This window comes from Nipponia nippon, unplaced genomic scaffold (genome assembly GCF_047370975.1).
Source record: "Nipponia nippon isolate SJK-2023a ecotype South Korea unplaced genomic scaffold, ASM4737097v1 scaffold_6, whole genome shotgun sequence".
Lineage (NCBI taxonomy): Eukaryota > Metazoa > Chordata > Aves > Pelecaniformes > Threskiornithidae > Nipponia > Nipponia nippon.
In genome coordinates, this window is record NW_028262380.1 from 39,863,527 (window position 1) to 39,879,762 (window position 16,236).

The 16,236-nt window shown below is 37.4% G+C and overlaps 1 protein-coding gene across 20 annotated transcripts in view; it reads left to right on the forward strand.

Moving 5' to 3' along the window:
• Positions 1 to 16,236, forward strand: part of ASB5 (ankyrin repeat and SOCS box containing 5) — a 42,546-nt gene that overhangs the window by 19,764 nt on the left and 6,546 nt on the right. For 18 of the 20 annotated variants that reach the window (XM_087735616.1, XM_087735614.1, XM_087735611.1 and 15 more), the window contains one exon: positions 15,264 to 15,343. In XM_087735616.1, coding sequence (XP_087591742.1) covers positions 15,264 to 15,343 — 80 coding nt within the window. Of the gene's footprint in view, positions 1 to 6,262; positions 6,522 to 11,930; positions 11,999 to 15,263; positions 15,344 to 16,236 lie in introns of those variants that run through there. The other 2 variants (XM_087735617.1, XM_009474807.2) reach the window with 2 other exon arrangements.

Sequence of the window (16,236 nt, forward strand, 5' to 3'; positions counted from 1 at the left end):
GATTAGAGCAAAGTTTTCCTATTATTTTATTCTAACAAGTTGCAATTGATAATGTCACTCAGCAACAGTTGTTAGGTAGGGAAGATAGGCACGAGGCATTTTCTGAACTTGCATTCCACAGAGATCACAGTTCTATTAATAAAAGCCATATAAGACCTCTACTAGCTTCCTGGATACAATAGAGATTAATTTAGTAATGATAGGAATATTGTGTGGCATACCTATTCACCATACCACTTGGTGTAAGGCACCACATTTAGCATTTGTTTTTCATATGCAGCACGTAAGCTAATGGTGTAAAAATGCTTAAGATAGTGTGAATGTTCTTTTTTTTGAAAGTTCAGATGGGAGGTTTTTTTGATGGAGCTCATCACCTTCTCTTATGTGCCAAATAACTGCCTAGTATGACAAACAACTGTCAAAGAAGAGTTATAATTCAAAATAAATCGCAAGAAGACACTTACTTAGAATGAAGCGAATGACACCATATATCAGCAAGATACCAGAATCATTCTCCTCTGAAGAATGTAATCTACCTTAAAGGGATTTTGGTGAGAGTTATGAGATACAACTAGACTGGCATGGTCAGAGCCCTGACCTATTTGCAACAACAAAAACTAAGCATGTCTGTTGGCAAGCATTGACTCTTCCCTCACCTTAAAGGAAATCTCTGCAGCTACAGAAACTTCTAGTGAATATATCTGCTGAGGCCTGTTTGCATACTTGCTTCCCTGAAAGGAACTGAGATATCCTATCGTGGATTCCTTTGTGGTTTTTTTTTTTTGACTCCTATCTGTATTTGTATGTCAGGACCTCCTTGAGAAGAGCGTCACCACAAGCTGTATTTTATGGTCAGTATCGTTTATGTGTGCCTCCTTGAAATGTCTCTTTCCTGAAGCTGGACCTTAACTTGTCACCAGCCTAGGTCCTATTGGCCTGCTTGATGTGCACAGTCTTAAGTTAACTCACGTGGAAATCTCCTTCAACTGATTTCTTTATTTTTCTGGATTAAATTAATAATAAGCTTTTGAACTACAAAAAAGTACAAAATAAAACATTGTGAACTCTGATGTAGCTTAAAAACTGGATTTTTAAAGGTGCATAGCAATAAGACTGAAAGATAATCCTGGAGCACTCTGCCTGCAAGGCCTTAAAGACAACTGTTGTTAAAGATAAGCAGTTAGGAAAGCCCAATACTAGATTGGGGCAAGCTCAAATATACCATGCTGCACTGGCAGCAGTGGGGCGTAAGGCAACAGGGGAAGACCAAAATAGCATAGCTCCCTGAAAGTGATGTTCCTTCCCTCAGCCATAGACTTGTTATGGCCAGGGTTCTGCTATTCACACTCCTCTCTTGTAGGGGATGTTCTCAAACATTTGCAATGCAGGCAAGCAGCGAGTGAACTTCTGCCAGGGTTAGATGATGATGGCTTTGGGGGAATGCATTACGTGCCTAAGTACTGAGCTCTATACATGATTGCAGCAATGCTGGCTGGTTGGTCATAAATCCATTATGGCATGCTGCATCTGTTGCACTAGTGGATGTTACTCTTTGCTTTGTCTAGAGTCTTCCTGGCAATAGATACGATCTCTCTCTTATGGCTGTTCTCTCACAGTAACTGGCTGAAGATTCACTCTGTGGTGCTCTGTATCACTCCCATGCTGACTACTGGTCTCATGCCTTGTGTCCGTCGTCTCTGTCAATATCTGAAGCCCAGGCCTGCTTGGTAACTGATTTAGCAGTCATGTTGATGCATCTAGCTGTGATTTCATTTTTCTTTAGCCTGCATATTAGCAAATATTCTGTGTTACCACTGCCTGTCTGCACGAAGAGGTCTGGCGGGGACACATCGGAAATCCACAAGCCAAGAAATGGAGTAAATGTATCATTGTTTCATGTTTGACTTCTGTGGTGGCTGAGACAGAGCCTTTATCATATCAGAATTTCAAATCTTTTCTAAACCTTCCATTCTGATTCCCAGCATCCGAGGATATAAGGTCTAATAACTGTAAAAATCTCAGGGGAAGAGGTAGGAAAACTACTAGCGATCCATGCTGTTGCTACTTTAATAATAATAATAATTTGGATTTCCAGCTAAGAGACAGTGATGATACCGTATAAAGAGCAGGAGTGTGTAATAAGCTTTTTAGTGCTTATAGTGGCACAGAGAAATGTCATTTTATGCTTAAATAACCAATGACATTTTAAGTATTATCTGTGTATCTGCTGACATTTGTCAAGATGTGGAGGACAGAGGAGTGGTGGGTGACCGCTGAGTAATGCCTAAGCTTCTGGTTGACTGCTAATGACTTATAATATCATTGTCTTGGCCATAAAGTATGGCTTGATGTGAGAATCTGTTTTTGTTTTTTGTTTTTTGTTTTTTTTAAAAAGAAGAAAAGTTTTTCCAGTCCTTTCCCTGTCCTGCTGTTAGACCTTTATCACTGTACTTTTATGGCGCATTTAACTTCTTTGGCGTTGAGCCGGCACTGCAGGATGTAACTGTGGCCACTGTGGCCTTTTAGAATACTGTTTTTGTTGGTAACCACATTTCTGTAATTATTTCTAAAACTTGCTTCATTCTGGCTTCTCCTACAGGGAGGAATGTTCAGGATCTCTGCTCATTTGTTTCTGGCAATATCAAATGACAGACAACTCTTGGGGTACTGGCACTGAGATCCAGGGAGCCTATCTGTCATTTCAACTTCATGGTTGTAGTCCATGGATTACATCAGCAAGAAAAGGCAACTTCTAGTCCTGTTCCAGAATTTAGTGTGGCAGGTTCCGTGCGGTCACTGTGACTCCATAATAATCCTGGTCCTAAAAGCAGAGTGAATCAGAGAGTACAGAACAGTTTGGGAAGCGAGGTGGCTCATCAGTTGGCTAACTTGAGGAGGGTTGCACACAAAATGCTGATCTGTGACATTTGACAATACTGCAATTTTGTCCAATTTTTCCGAAGATAAATTGTTGTTATTGGAGTTTGGGCTGTATTGCATCAGGCTGCATCATGTGTTGAAAGGTGTGGGCGTTTTTTTGTCGTCATTTTTATTAACACTTTTTTTGCGTATTATCACAATTGTGTCTTTATTGCCTTAAGAACAGTCTTCAAAATAGAATGGGTTCCCCAGTGAAAGGGAGGAACAAAAATTTCTTTCCATTTTCGTTCCCACCTGTTAAGAACTGCTGCCCCTGTGAACTCAGAGCTATTTGCTGACATGGAAATGTTGAAACTCTACTGACATTTCTTTTTATAAAAATCTGGATAAAAAAGATAGTGAAGAAAATCACTTGAAAGTTTCCTTTAACAGTTCTTCCCCTGGCTTATAAAAGTTGAATAGAACTAAATATTAGTGAAATGCAACATAGTGGTTTATTTAAAGCTTGTCTGCTAAATAAAGTCAGAATTCCAAACTCATTAGTAAAATCTTCCGGTTTCCTTACTCTGAGGCTGTAGTGTCTGCCCCTTCCTCTGGCTGCTTTTTTGCAGGTTGCTGTATTGCTTCCCTGAATAACTAGAATATGAATACCATCCTAACTGCTTGTGTACCAAGGCAGGGAAAGTAATGGCCTACTGTATTTTCTACATACCTGGGTATCTACTTAGATTTCTGATGCAGGTTTTCTGGTGGATTTTTGAAGTGTTTGAGTGTCTGCTATAGAGAAAAATCTGAGGAACAGAATCTGAGTACCAAGCCTAAGTAGTTTCAAATATTAGTTTTATAGTTTAATAGTTTTATTACCTGATGAGGTCAAGAGATACTGATTTTTAGTTTGTAGCTAATGTAACCCACTGCATGGATGGCTGACAGGAAGAAGATCACATAGCAATTCCATGTCAAGAGGTGGAAGTGAAATAGGTCGTTCTTCAGTCTTACTCCACAGTTTTGACTATGTGTTCATCCCCTCTTTATATTAACATCTCAATTATATTTTTAGTACATTTCCAGTTGATTTCTGATGTTCGTCTAGCTTCCACTTTTTTATATACTGTTTTAATAGGACTTTTTAATGGCTTTTGCCCGGAGGATGAGTAGTTGGGCCTAGCAGAATTTAGTGCAAAGTTGCTTCTAGAGTCCTGAATGGGACATGCTCTGCCTTCTTTAAAGAATGAGAAAAGATAGTGCTTATTTTTACGCATTGCATTCTGATGTCCTCCAAAGTATTCAAAGTAACTTAATAATAATGGGTGGCACGTGTCTATGGAATAGAGATACTTTTGCTAGTACCCTTGCCTTGAAGGTGGCAGATTTTGGGGGCAGTCTGACTCCATCGGTAGCTCATTGCTTCCTTTGCAGTTCTCTGGACAAGAGTGAGCAGGTGCTGCTGACTCCCGGGGGGTCTTCCTCTTCAAAGCCATGGCAGCTGTCTATGTATCTGCTCGTTTCCTTGCTCCTGTAAGTCACACCTCTGAGAGCAGTAAAAGAGAATAATAACCAGGGGGGCTGGAATATTTGTGGAAAGCAAGTTGTATGAACCGCTTCCAGGTTTGTACCACTCCTCTAGAAGGACCCAACTTCATTCTCAGCTGACAACCTCACCCACAAAACTCCTACAAAAACATGTAGGTCTTTTCTTCCGAGCCCACTGCCAATCCCTGCCCTGCAGTGCCAGATGCTTTGCTTGATCCTGATCCTCACCACCTTCTCCTGAAAGTCCTGGGATTCCATTCCAAATGGAAAGGAAGTGTAAAACTGAGATGAGCCTCAGAGCCATGGCAAGTACAGAAATTGTCATTGGCTATTTCTCTCCTGGAGAATAGTGCTGACGTCTTCCTGACACAGACACATGTATACACGTCCTTAGTAAGCTTTCCAGTTAATTCATCCTCCAGTATTTATTTACTTATAGAAAGCACTACAATTTAACAAGTAATTCTAGTATTAAAGTGATATATTTATAATGTGCCCTTTTATACTGAGCCTTTTTGCAAAAGCTCTGTTCAAGGCTTACTTGCAGAGTCTGATTGCTGATGTGTAGAAGTATTTATTTCTGTTTGTGAGATATTCTGGTTCATTCAGCTAGATAAAACCTGAGGAAAACAACTTTCTGAAAGCAGCATAACGTCTGGGAGAGTGCAGTTTTGTTCTCTCTTGTGAGAATAGCAGTAGCCCACCTGCTTCTGTTCTGTAACTAGTGTAGCGCCATTCCAGTAGGGCACTTCTCATGTGCTGTAATTTCAAGGTGAAATTTGCAGCTGCTCCTTCTTCTTCTTCCCCTTACCCTACGTAATTATAATCTTGCCTGTGATTTTCTTTTAATGAAAAACAAGAGGGATATAGAAAATTTCATTAGATACCTGTGTACTATTTCAATGTCTCAGGGATTAATTTTTGTCAGGTACCTGAAAGGAGTAGTATTAATGAAACCCAGTAATGTTAATTTCCTTTTAAAAAGTTTACAAATGGCTAGTTTTTATATCAGTGGAAGAGGACAGTGAAGAAATACCAGAAGGAAGTGGCAGGGAGGTAAAGGCAGCATCTTAACATGTTATTAGTACAGAGAAATCACTGTCCTCTTTATCTATGCTGGAATTTTATCGTGGATTGCCTCTCCTTGCAGATCTCTGTTGTATAGTATCAGTGTGATACATAGTAACAAACAAAAAAATTCTACTATTGGTTGCCCTTGGTTTTGTTATTATTTTTAAAAAATATTGACTTGTGCTTCTGACAAGACTACAGCCTTACTTTCATAATGGGATCAGACTTTCAAAATAACCAGTGAAATCTTTTTTTTTTTTTTTTTTGGTAATCAAACCGTGCTTTTATTTATTCAGGATGTAGTTTCTAGTTGACATCTGTAGGATACCTTGTCCCCTATTTAAAAAACAAACAAACAAAAATGACCATGAAAACCCAGAAGTGCTTCATAGTTTTATGGATTCTTCTGAATTCTAAAATCTCTCTTAACTGCAAGTTACATATGAGTAAAGCCTGATGCAGTAATAATTATTGTTTCTATAATTAAAAGAGCTGCCATTCTGATAAAACAGTTTTAGTTTTTCTGGTTTAGGTTGCTTGTTATTCAAGCAACAAAGCATTGAATACTTATGCTTTAAGAAGCTGTTTCTTTTTTGGTTAAATGATTAAAAAATTAACACCTTCTTTCCATTTAAATCATGTAAATAGTTAAGACTCATGCTGTAGCTAAGCTGATTCTTTCTCTGTTTTAAAAATAGAAAATGCTAGAGCAGTCCTTCCCTTCCCCCACTACATACTCACTAGTCCAAGCTAGTAAATGTTACTGAATGGATTTCAGTGTTGTAGCCATTCTACAGTAAGTACAGCAAGATCCTTTGTGAAAAAGCGAGAGGAAAAAAGGTAGTAGAAATCTATTTGTGGATGTTCGTCAGACCAGAGTACCTGCACCAATGATAGACAGGCTTTCCTCGAGAAACAAATAATGACAACAAACACTGCTGCTCAGAGGAGCCAGAATCTCCCCAAAAGACGCCTAGAAAGTATAGGGGAGTGTCCTGCGAAACGAAAAGCTAGCTGGGGTATTCTGACCAGCCAAGGTTAGTATAGCAGCCATTTCAGAAACCGTGTACTGAAATATGTTAAGCTGACCCAGTTTATGATGTTTGAGCTCTAAACTGTTTTTTGGGGGGTGGGGTTTTTTTGGTTTTTGGGTTTTTTTTCTAGCTGTAATATAAATGCATGCTTATGTTAGTGGCACTTTATTGTCTTGCATGGGTTAACACAAGGGTGTTGAAGCTATTTTTGTTCTTTCTGCACTCTTATCAGCTGATCTAAAATACCTTTTCTTGTTTATCTGCCCTATTTGTTTTATGCAAGTGTTTAAGGCTTGACTTACCCTGACTTTTGCTGTCCTGTCACAAGGTAACTGGATACTGAAGGCTAATTGTTTACAACAGGGAACAGGGGAATGAAAGGAGGGGGAGGAGTAAACTTTACCTATAACTTTATATGTGAAGAGAAGCTTTTAGGTAGCTGAAATAGGAAGCAATGGAGGAACTACAGGTGACAGTTACTGTACTGTACTAAGATACTAAAGACAAAGATGTAATTGTAAGGGTTTGCATAGAGAAGTACTTAGGAGGTATTTAAGTTCCTGGACACTGACGTTTTCAGCAATGAGGAATAAATTCTATTATAAAAGAATTGTTTAGGACTGCTATTGTCTGTGCCATATTTTCCTTTGAGTAATTGAGCTTTGAGTAATTGAGACGGTCTAATAGGAATTTTTTAAAAGTGATCATAATTCCAATTAAAATTGACCATATCATAAGGGTTAGAGTGAAACAAAAAAGAAAATAAAGAAATTAAACTTGAAATTCTTGATAATATGATATGAAATTAAAAACTGGAGGTGTTAAAAGAGTCAAGGAAAGGAGGAGACAGGAAAGAGAGATTTGATATATTGTGCATAAAAATAATTATGACTTTACCATGTAAAATGTAGCTACATGTTATAGGAATCAGAGTTATTCTTCAAATACCTTTGCTAATTTCTGGTACTGCCTAGTTTTAGAATTAAGCAATATTCAAGAATTTAAGCAACAGTTACCATAGCTTCCCAAGTACCTGTTTGGATGCAGTGGTACTGTAAGGTTATATTTATTCATCAGTTTTAATACGCATTGTATCTTTTACCCTCATTGTTCAGTGTTTGGGCTAAGATTTCCTGATCTATAGTAATTTATTTATGAACGTTTCAGCTAGTTAGGTCAGTAGTTCCCAAAAAACTAGGACATTCTCACTCAGACTGAAAAGAAATTTTACAAAAGTTTCTCGATGTTAGCAACTAGCCACTCCTTGATATGGTTCAGGGTTAGGCTCTTTTGCCATACTTATAAAGACATAGCCATAGTTAGTCAAGTGTTGAAACTTTCCAAATCCCAGTAAAATATGGAAAGTAAAATTTTCTGAAGAATCCATCTTAACGCGGTCTAGCTACTTACAGCCTCTTTGTGATTGTCAGACTGGGCATCTTGAAGTACTGAGAGACTTCTGTTGCAGAGACTTCTGCTTCTGGTTGGAGCAGTTCACTTGGATAACAGGTATATCTAATACCAAATCTGAAGAAGGCTCTTTTTTTCCCTCTCTATTCCCATCCATGGAGGTATCCAAACCTGACTTTGTTCTTCAGGCACCCTTGCAGAGCAAAGGAAGAGAAAGTTATACTGCAATGCAGTATGTAATTAAATATGCAGATTGGAAAATGCACTGAAAGTGATGCAGAGGGTGGAGTATGTCATGATAAGATTTGGTAGAAGGGCAAAAAGATAGAGTCAGGCTAGGAAAAGGTCTTCAGCCTACTGGCTTGAGGGTCCACAACCAGGCTGTTTTACCAAAATTGCCTGGATGTGGCAAAAATCAGCACACTAGGCCCAGCTTTGCTGCCCAGGGGGTGCTGCTTTTAAGGCTAGGGATCAGGCCACGTGCTGCATTCACTCTGGCAGGCTGGGAAAATACTGAGAATTCTGAGCACAGCTTGGGGAAAATTGCTTGCAGGCTGGATTAAGACTGAGACTGCTTTTGAGGAGCAAAATTACGCCAGGCAGGAGTCCTCCAGAGTCTGAACTCAGCTCAGAACGTCCATATGCCTTTTCTGTCACCTTCTAGTTGGGAAGGGCACTGAAAAACCCTTACTTTTGTTTTAGTGACTTGTCCAAGGAAATAATAACAGCCTAAGGGTACTATGAGCTGCTCCACTTACTTAAATCAAATCTGATGTGGGTCTAGCAGATTACTGAATTTAGAGGTTGATGTGATTTTACACCTTGGTGCTCTAGCTATGGCACACAGAGTTTGCAAGCTACTTTTGGCTAGAAAAATATCCAGCCAGTTGTTGATCCTTCAAGAAGATGGAAAAAACAAACTGTGCATGAGCAATGGAGAGGGGAGTTGTTGCTGTGCTTTCATGTGACGGGAGAAGGGGCCTGACACACTCCTTCCTGTGTGTGCAAGAGCCGGCACAGAGCCAGCAGCAACAACTGCTGCCGCCGCTGCCATCATCATTACCATTGCCTTCACGTAGCGTAATGTTGCTCCTGTTGGGAACAAAGTGAGTGATGTTTGGATACTGCTGTTGTGGGTTTTTTAGGATTTTTAATACAGTTTAGTGGCTCATGTTTCTATGTGAAAAGTATGTTAAATTGCAAGGCCAAAGCACTCAAAATTTAGGAACTGTTAAAAGTAATGTTGCCTGTGCCATGCTGATTTGACCCTCTAATGCATTATAACCCAGTATTTGACAACACGGTCACATGCTGTACTTTTCCACAAAGCCTCTGCTTTCTTTGATGTGCATGATGGATGCAAGATGTGCAAGGTGGATGATGTTCTGAGAATGCATCAGGTTTATACTCAGAAAAAATACACCCTATATTTTCCTGTATGTTGCAAAGGTTAGAAGGCATGTAGTGAATGGTAGGAAAAAAGGGTTAACGTTTTAATGTCCCTGAAAGCAAATTCTATTCTTGTCTTTGCTGTGGCATCTGTGTGTTTGAAGACCAATCATCTAACCTAAAAGTTTCTTGACTGATCATGGTTATTATTATCTAAGGCTGAAATTTCAGAAGCTCAAAGCTCTCATAACCATAATTAAACTATGCTTTCAGTGTACACTCTAATGCTTAAGTACTCTGGAAAAAATAAGCTATTAGATTGGATTTACAATGTAAGCATTAAAACTCTGTCTTTTGGTTCCTTAGTTATAAAATAGTATGAATGGATGATGTTATGAAGATAGATTCAGCAAGGGTTTTGAAGTATGGAGAATGCCATGAAAAAGGCAATATTAAATCAACAATGTTATAGTCAGTTTGGAGTTTGGATAGCATGTCTTAAAGAGCAAGAGATCCTACTAGATATGGAGATACAAAATGATTTGAATGCTAACTCATTTATTGAATACAACACTGGAATGGCAGAACTAATGTGTGGTCATGTGGTGTGGGTGCATCATAAGCAGACCTGTATGGGAAAATAGATTGGTTTTGTATGGTTTTCAAGAGTAGGAAATTGTTGGCATTTGCATTTGGAATGAAATCCGCAAATTTTGAAAGTCTACGTGATGATAAATGCTGGAGAGAGTATTGGTTTGAAGCAATCAAGGTTTCTTTTTTTGTAGGTGTATGTTTATCTATTTATGTGTATATATATTGTTATATAATTTTCAGTCACATGAAAACAAAGATTATTTGAAATATTGAAATGAAATATTTAAATGCCACTCGAACTACATATTCTCTCAGACATATTTTAATAATCTCTAGCCTAAATTCTGATTCTTTTGGAGTTCTTCAGTGTTGATTGTTGGAATTTCATTTGTTAAAAAGAAGTGGCTTCTGTTTTGCTGGTCATATCTAATCATAGTAGTTAAGCACCACAGATGCATTTCTTAACTTTTAAATGCTTGACTTAAGATTCTTTTCAATAGTTTTTAAGATCAAATATCAATTAAGTAGTTGACACACTTCTTTAACCTGCGAGGGCTTTAGACAAATGGGTAATTTTATAGCGCCACAGTAAAAATCTGTTAGAACTTAATTACATATACAAAATATCAGGCAGTTTTAACAACTGGAGTGAAGCGAGTCCATTGATCTTGGGACTATAATGTTACAGAGTTTTTCTGCTGCAGTTACTGATCCCGTCTGTTGCTTCAGTTGCCCCAAACTGAAACACTCAGGATACATCTTAAGGAATAAGAGGTAACAGCGATGAGCTTAATACATAGCATTTGTTAGTTTTGCAAAAATAAATATTAGCTACAACACTTTCCAAATAGTCCGTGTTTCTCATCTCTCAATAACGAACTGTGGCAGGCTTCTATTTTTCAGTTCTTCTCTTGATGATACTGCTTCTTCTGAGGACTGGGACTAGCCTTAGAGCAGTATTTTTCTAAAGTGCTGAGCCCTGACATAAATCTCCTGGTGAAGTCAGTGAGAAGACTTTTATTCATTTTGAGTCCTCCTTGTTTTGAAAATCCAACTGCTTAATGTACCTTTTATACTGTTGTGGGTTGTTTTTTTTTTTGGTGGTGGTTTTGGTTTGTTTTTTTTTTTTTTTTGAAGACTACACACATTTTTGGAAATAAAAACAAAAGGATGGGATGACTGGACTTAATGACTTTTATAAAAATATTTTTCCTTAGCATTTTACTACTATAATCTTAACTGCAGGAATGACTTACGCGTAATTGCAGGTAGATGTAAAGGCGTGAAGTCTGTAGGAAAACGTGAAGAAGTAACATTAATGACTTAGAAATAGATCAAAGTCAGAATTGCAAATCCCCATTTTGGGGGATTTTTGCTGCTGAGAGTAGTTATCAAAACCCCAATTTTAACAACCAAGGAATTGTTTAGAAGACAATTGACGCAATAGTGAACTGCTAAAAGAAAAACAGTTCAGCACAGGGATCAAATAGCATTTGAAACATATTCAGAATATCTTTGCTTATTTCTTTTCTAAGTATATTATGAGTAAGTAGTAAAATAACATATGAACATTTGGCAGTGCTTCCTTTACAAATCTAGATACTAATACCAATTTTTGAGGATACTAAGCTATGTGTCCCATTGCGTGATGTTAAAAAAGGAGGAGTTTGTCCTGCAGTTCTTAGTCAGCTCAAGGTTCTCTTGATTTCGCTGTGAGTTTCTCTTGTGTTAAAATTCCAGTTGATCTGTCTTGGAAGGCAAATGGACAGACACCGGTACTTTCAAAAGTTGTTATGTTAAAAAAGGAAATGAGAAAAATAAACAAAAAGGGCCACAGTCCCTTTGGCATAAGAAAAGAAACTGGCAACTTGTATATGCTCATATCTTCAAAGCTGTGTTTACTGAAGGGTGAAAGTTCATATTACAGTGAGCTGCCGATCTCCTTCCAAACATAGCTGGAGTGTATTAAGAACAGGCCCAACCAGCAAGAACAGATTTTTTTTATTTTTTATTTTCCAGATTGAAAGAAATGAGTAGGATTTATAATTGCAATTGGCTGGAAGTGCCATGGGGAGATGGAGATTTAGGTATTGTATGATACTTTGTAATTTTTTTTTTTTAACGTCGCCTGTTGATACAGTGACTATATTTATTCTTTCTTGTTAGTGTTTACAAAGCAATGGAGGCTGCCCTTCCTGGTAAACTATACACCAGAGAACTTGGAACTAATGTGGCTTCTAAATATAGTTAGAGATACTTTGTATTCAGCATCTGTCAGAGATGGCATCGGTAGGGAATTAATGCATTAACAGTTTTGGAATAGACTGTTTGCTAATGCTGCTGTTACAGACAACAATGAATGAAAAAATGTTCTCATTTATATTCTTGTTAATGCTTTCTAAGTGAGAGACATAGCAAGTTTGTAGATTAGCAGAAGGCAGCCATCTAGACAAATAATTTGTTTTAAGACACCTCTGGTGTTTATTTGTGATACATATTTATTTTGAACATATTCTTGTCCCTGTGGTATTTAATGATGAATTACTATGTTTATCAATAAATCAGTTGGAATGTGAAAGTTTTTTTTTCCAAACTTGGTTTGCACAAAATATTTTTCTTATAGATTTTATTTCTAATGAAGATGATACAAGCATTTTGTGTTTAATGGATTTAGCAGAAACAGCTAGCTTCTGGATGTCTCTACACGAAGACAAGGGTATAAGGTGGGTCTAGGTGCAAAACAGAGCTCATGATAGGATCTGGCATCACTTGATTCTCAAATGCCACTGGAGTAATGACATTAACAGACATTCTTCTGAGCAATCCAAAAGGGAAGGAGGTGAAGGAAAGCAAGGTGGAAAACATGTTGCTTTCAGATCCCACCTGCACCTTTGTTCTGTTTAGAGTTATACACGGTTACAAAAATGTCCAAAATATGTGTGTACGTATTAATGGGCATAAAAACTTCATGACACTTACAATTTTATTAGATATTTTTCTATATAATAGTTAAGTGTCTTTTTTTCCTGCTAATTTAGGAGTAGGATAAACTGTTGAGAGAGAAGTTCTCATCTGTAGAGATAGGGGGACAAAATTTCAAAAGCAGCTTCTAAATACAGCTTTTAATTATTTTTGAGGAATTCTTTGCAGCTGCTAGCAGGAGAACTTAATGGATCTAATTAATTTCAATTAGAACGACTCGAATGCTGGTTCAGATACCACTACAGAAGAAGGAAAACATTGGTCAAAATTTTCATAGTGATTGCACACATCTAACCTACAATAAGATAAATATATCTGGGCTTATTGGGATGACAGAGAAAATACTGATGTTTTGTCAAAATCAGGTCACTTTAAGATTTCTGAGCTCAGTTTTTGTAGTGTAATACCCCTTAAAATCCCAGTCACTTTCTGTATGGGGTTTTTTAGCCGTTATTCTGACTAGCAATAAGAATTGCAAAATATTGCATTTAATAAACCTAAAGTAAAAAGTCTAGGGAACGATATATGTACACGTACATACACGTGCAGACACAGATGATAAGAGCTTAGTGCAGATAATTCTGAAAGAGTGTTGGAAGCTGGATCTTGCCTATGGTCCATCTACTGCCACAGATGAGAGAGTACAAGGAGCTTTACAGATACTGGGTACTCTGACATAATAGAAATCTCCATGCATTTTTAAGACCAGGTTTACAAAGCTTTAATCTCCTATATTTTTTAACTTCTGTGATCAGCTGTGTATAGTCTTATGATAATTTAAATACTCCACTGTGCTTTTGTTTTGCTAAGTTTTTGATCTCAATAGCATCTAGTAGTGCCGAGTTCCACAGTGTAATTGTATGTTCTGTGAGAAGATACAGTCTTACATCTGAGTAAGTTCTAGTTTAATTCACTAACACCTCAAGGAAAATGGAGGTTTTATCTCAATTTCCATATTGCGCACTATTTCGTATGTTTCTAACTACGCCCTGATTTCTCTTCAGGTTGAGCAGTCTTAATCTTTTTGGTCATTCTTCATGTGATTTGAGGGGGTTATTTATTTTAACCAAAAGAGGACTTTCTGAAACAGGCTAGTGGACAGAAGAGGTCCAGTGGGAAACAGAAACAGGGTCTATTTCTAGTGAGTAGTTAACTTAGAGCTTAGACTGATGATTGCCAGTGATTGAGCAATAGCCTTCTCATTTAAAATTCACTGCCTTGTCACTGAAATGCAGTCACTGGCTTTGCAGGCAGTCCTAGTCTGTTGCAATGGACAAAGTCAAACACGTTTACACATTGGAGAGTCATCTGCCGTTGTTACCAATTCATCATACTTAAGCTAATTCTCTCTGCGTTTCTCAGGGATTTTTGGGGGCTTAATATAACTCGCCTGAGTGACTGCATTAGTGTTTTCAGTTCCAGTGATTTTCTTCTTACAGGAATAAATATCAGTAATTCATAATATATTTTGAAGATGGTTCTTCCTTGCACAATCTCTCAAAACTTGATTTGCAAAATTCATGCAATAAATTGGTATCAGGTGTGCTCGCAACCCTGTCTGGCTAGAACGGACCTGTCAGTGGCCAGTCTTCTAGAGGAAAGGGCAAGTTCTTCATCAGGAGCCACAGGATGACTCTGGGACCTGGGCTGGGAGTTAAGGGGGGGGTATGTGTGTGAAGGCGAGGTTGTTGTTGTGTTTCTTTTTTTTTTTTTACCCCTTTCTTTTTTGGAGGTGATAAATAAATGAAAATAAATGCCAAAGCTTTACATTAAGCATACCTAACTATTTTTAGCCCTAATAGCCTATTAGAATGAGAACTTAGACCTAATATCATATTTCTACTATAGCAATTTTTTTAGTGTGATTCTCACTGTATTTCTCTCCTTGCACTTGTGTAGTAGCTGCAGATTAATCTCATCGTACGTAAGGATTTTCATATACATCAGCTTTTTCAGGACTTTTTCAGGGAGGTTTATGCCTGATTTAAGTTCAAATATCAATTTATTGAAGTCTATACTATATGCCAGCTGCAAAAATAAGTTATATTTTTTTTTTTAAATGAACATTGAAAAAATATAAGTGGGAAATATGGCAATTGATGAATTTATTAAATCAGATTACTGAAATCAATATATCAATATTTTGTTCTCTGTACCACATAGTCATTTATTAGAGATGTTTACAGTTAATAATAGAGCAGTTTTTATTGTCTAGAAACTGATCATTTGAAATACAGTTTCTAAAGAGGAAAAATGAATTTCATAGGACAGTTGACTTCATTCTGTGCATTATATTTTCTGCTTTGCTCTATGCATTCCAAAATCCTTCTGATTCATATGGTTTACTCAATAAATGTTGTTATTATATAGGTTCTTGGGCAGATCGCTCACCTCTGCATGAGGCAGCCAGTCAAGGACGTCTTCTTTCTCTAAAGACTTTATTGTCACAGGTGAAGGCTGTGTTCTTAAAATTGCTTTCATTTTTAATGTTACTTAATTTCTCAGCACAGATTATTAACGCAGATTTAGTATGCATTGCTTTGCTTTTTTCACTTGAATTTTTCAGAGCAATACACATTTAGGAATTTTTTATATGATAAGATGTAAGTTAATATTTAAAATATTTCCTCTGTATGTTTTAAAACTTCTCCCCCCCCCCCCAAAAAAAAAATCACCAAAGCTGTATCTAAATATATATTAGTCTTCCCCTCCTGCATGGTAGAAGTCAATGTAGTTCCACTGCTTTAAGCCCTCGGGTGAATAGAGCTAGTCAGGAAGATACTTGTTGAGGGGAAGAATCACTGAAAGATCCTGGGTTTTGCATAGTTGTGATTTAAAAAAAAAAATACATTTTGTTAATAGCAAAGGGAGAGACTGTAAACTGCTAAATTTTAATATTACAGTATTGTCATATTAGCTACTACAATACTGAAAAAGTATACTATAGAATACATTTGATGAAAGCCAACAGATGCAATTATTAGTTCTTAAGAATCGAACAACATCCGCTGCAGAAAATTTCAAGGGTTTGATGATTTTGTCAGTCCAAGAAGTGTTTTCCTTACTAAAATTCATGGCTTTAGATATTTCAGACATTAAGTCAGAGAATCATAGAATCACAGGACAGTTTAGACTCGATGCCTTGTTGAGTTTTAAAGATCACCAAGAGTGGAGATGCACCAACCTCTCTGGAGCCCTGTTCCAGGGTTTCACTGTCCCCACAGCGAAATTTTTTCCCATGTAACTAATTGGAATTCACTGTGTTCCAATTTGTGTCTGTTGCCTTTTGTCCTATCCCTGTGCATCTCAGCGGTGTGTTTCCATCTTCTTTATACCCTCTATA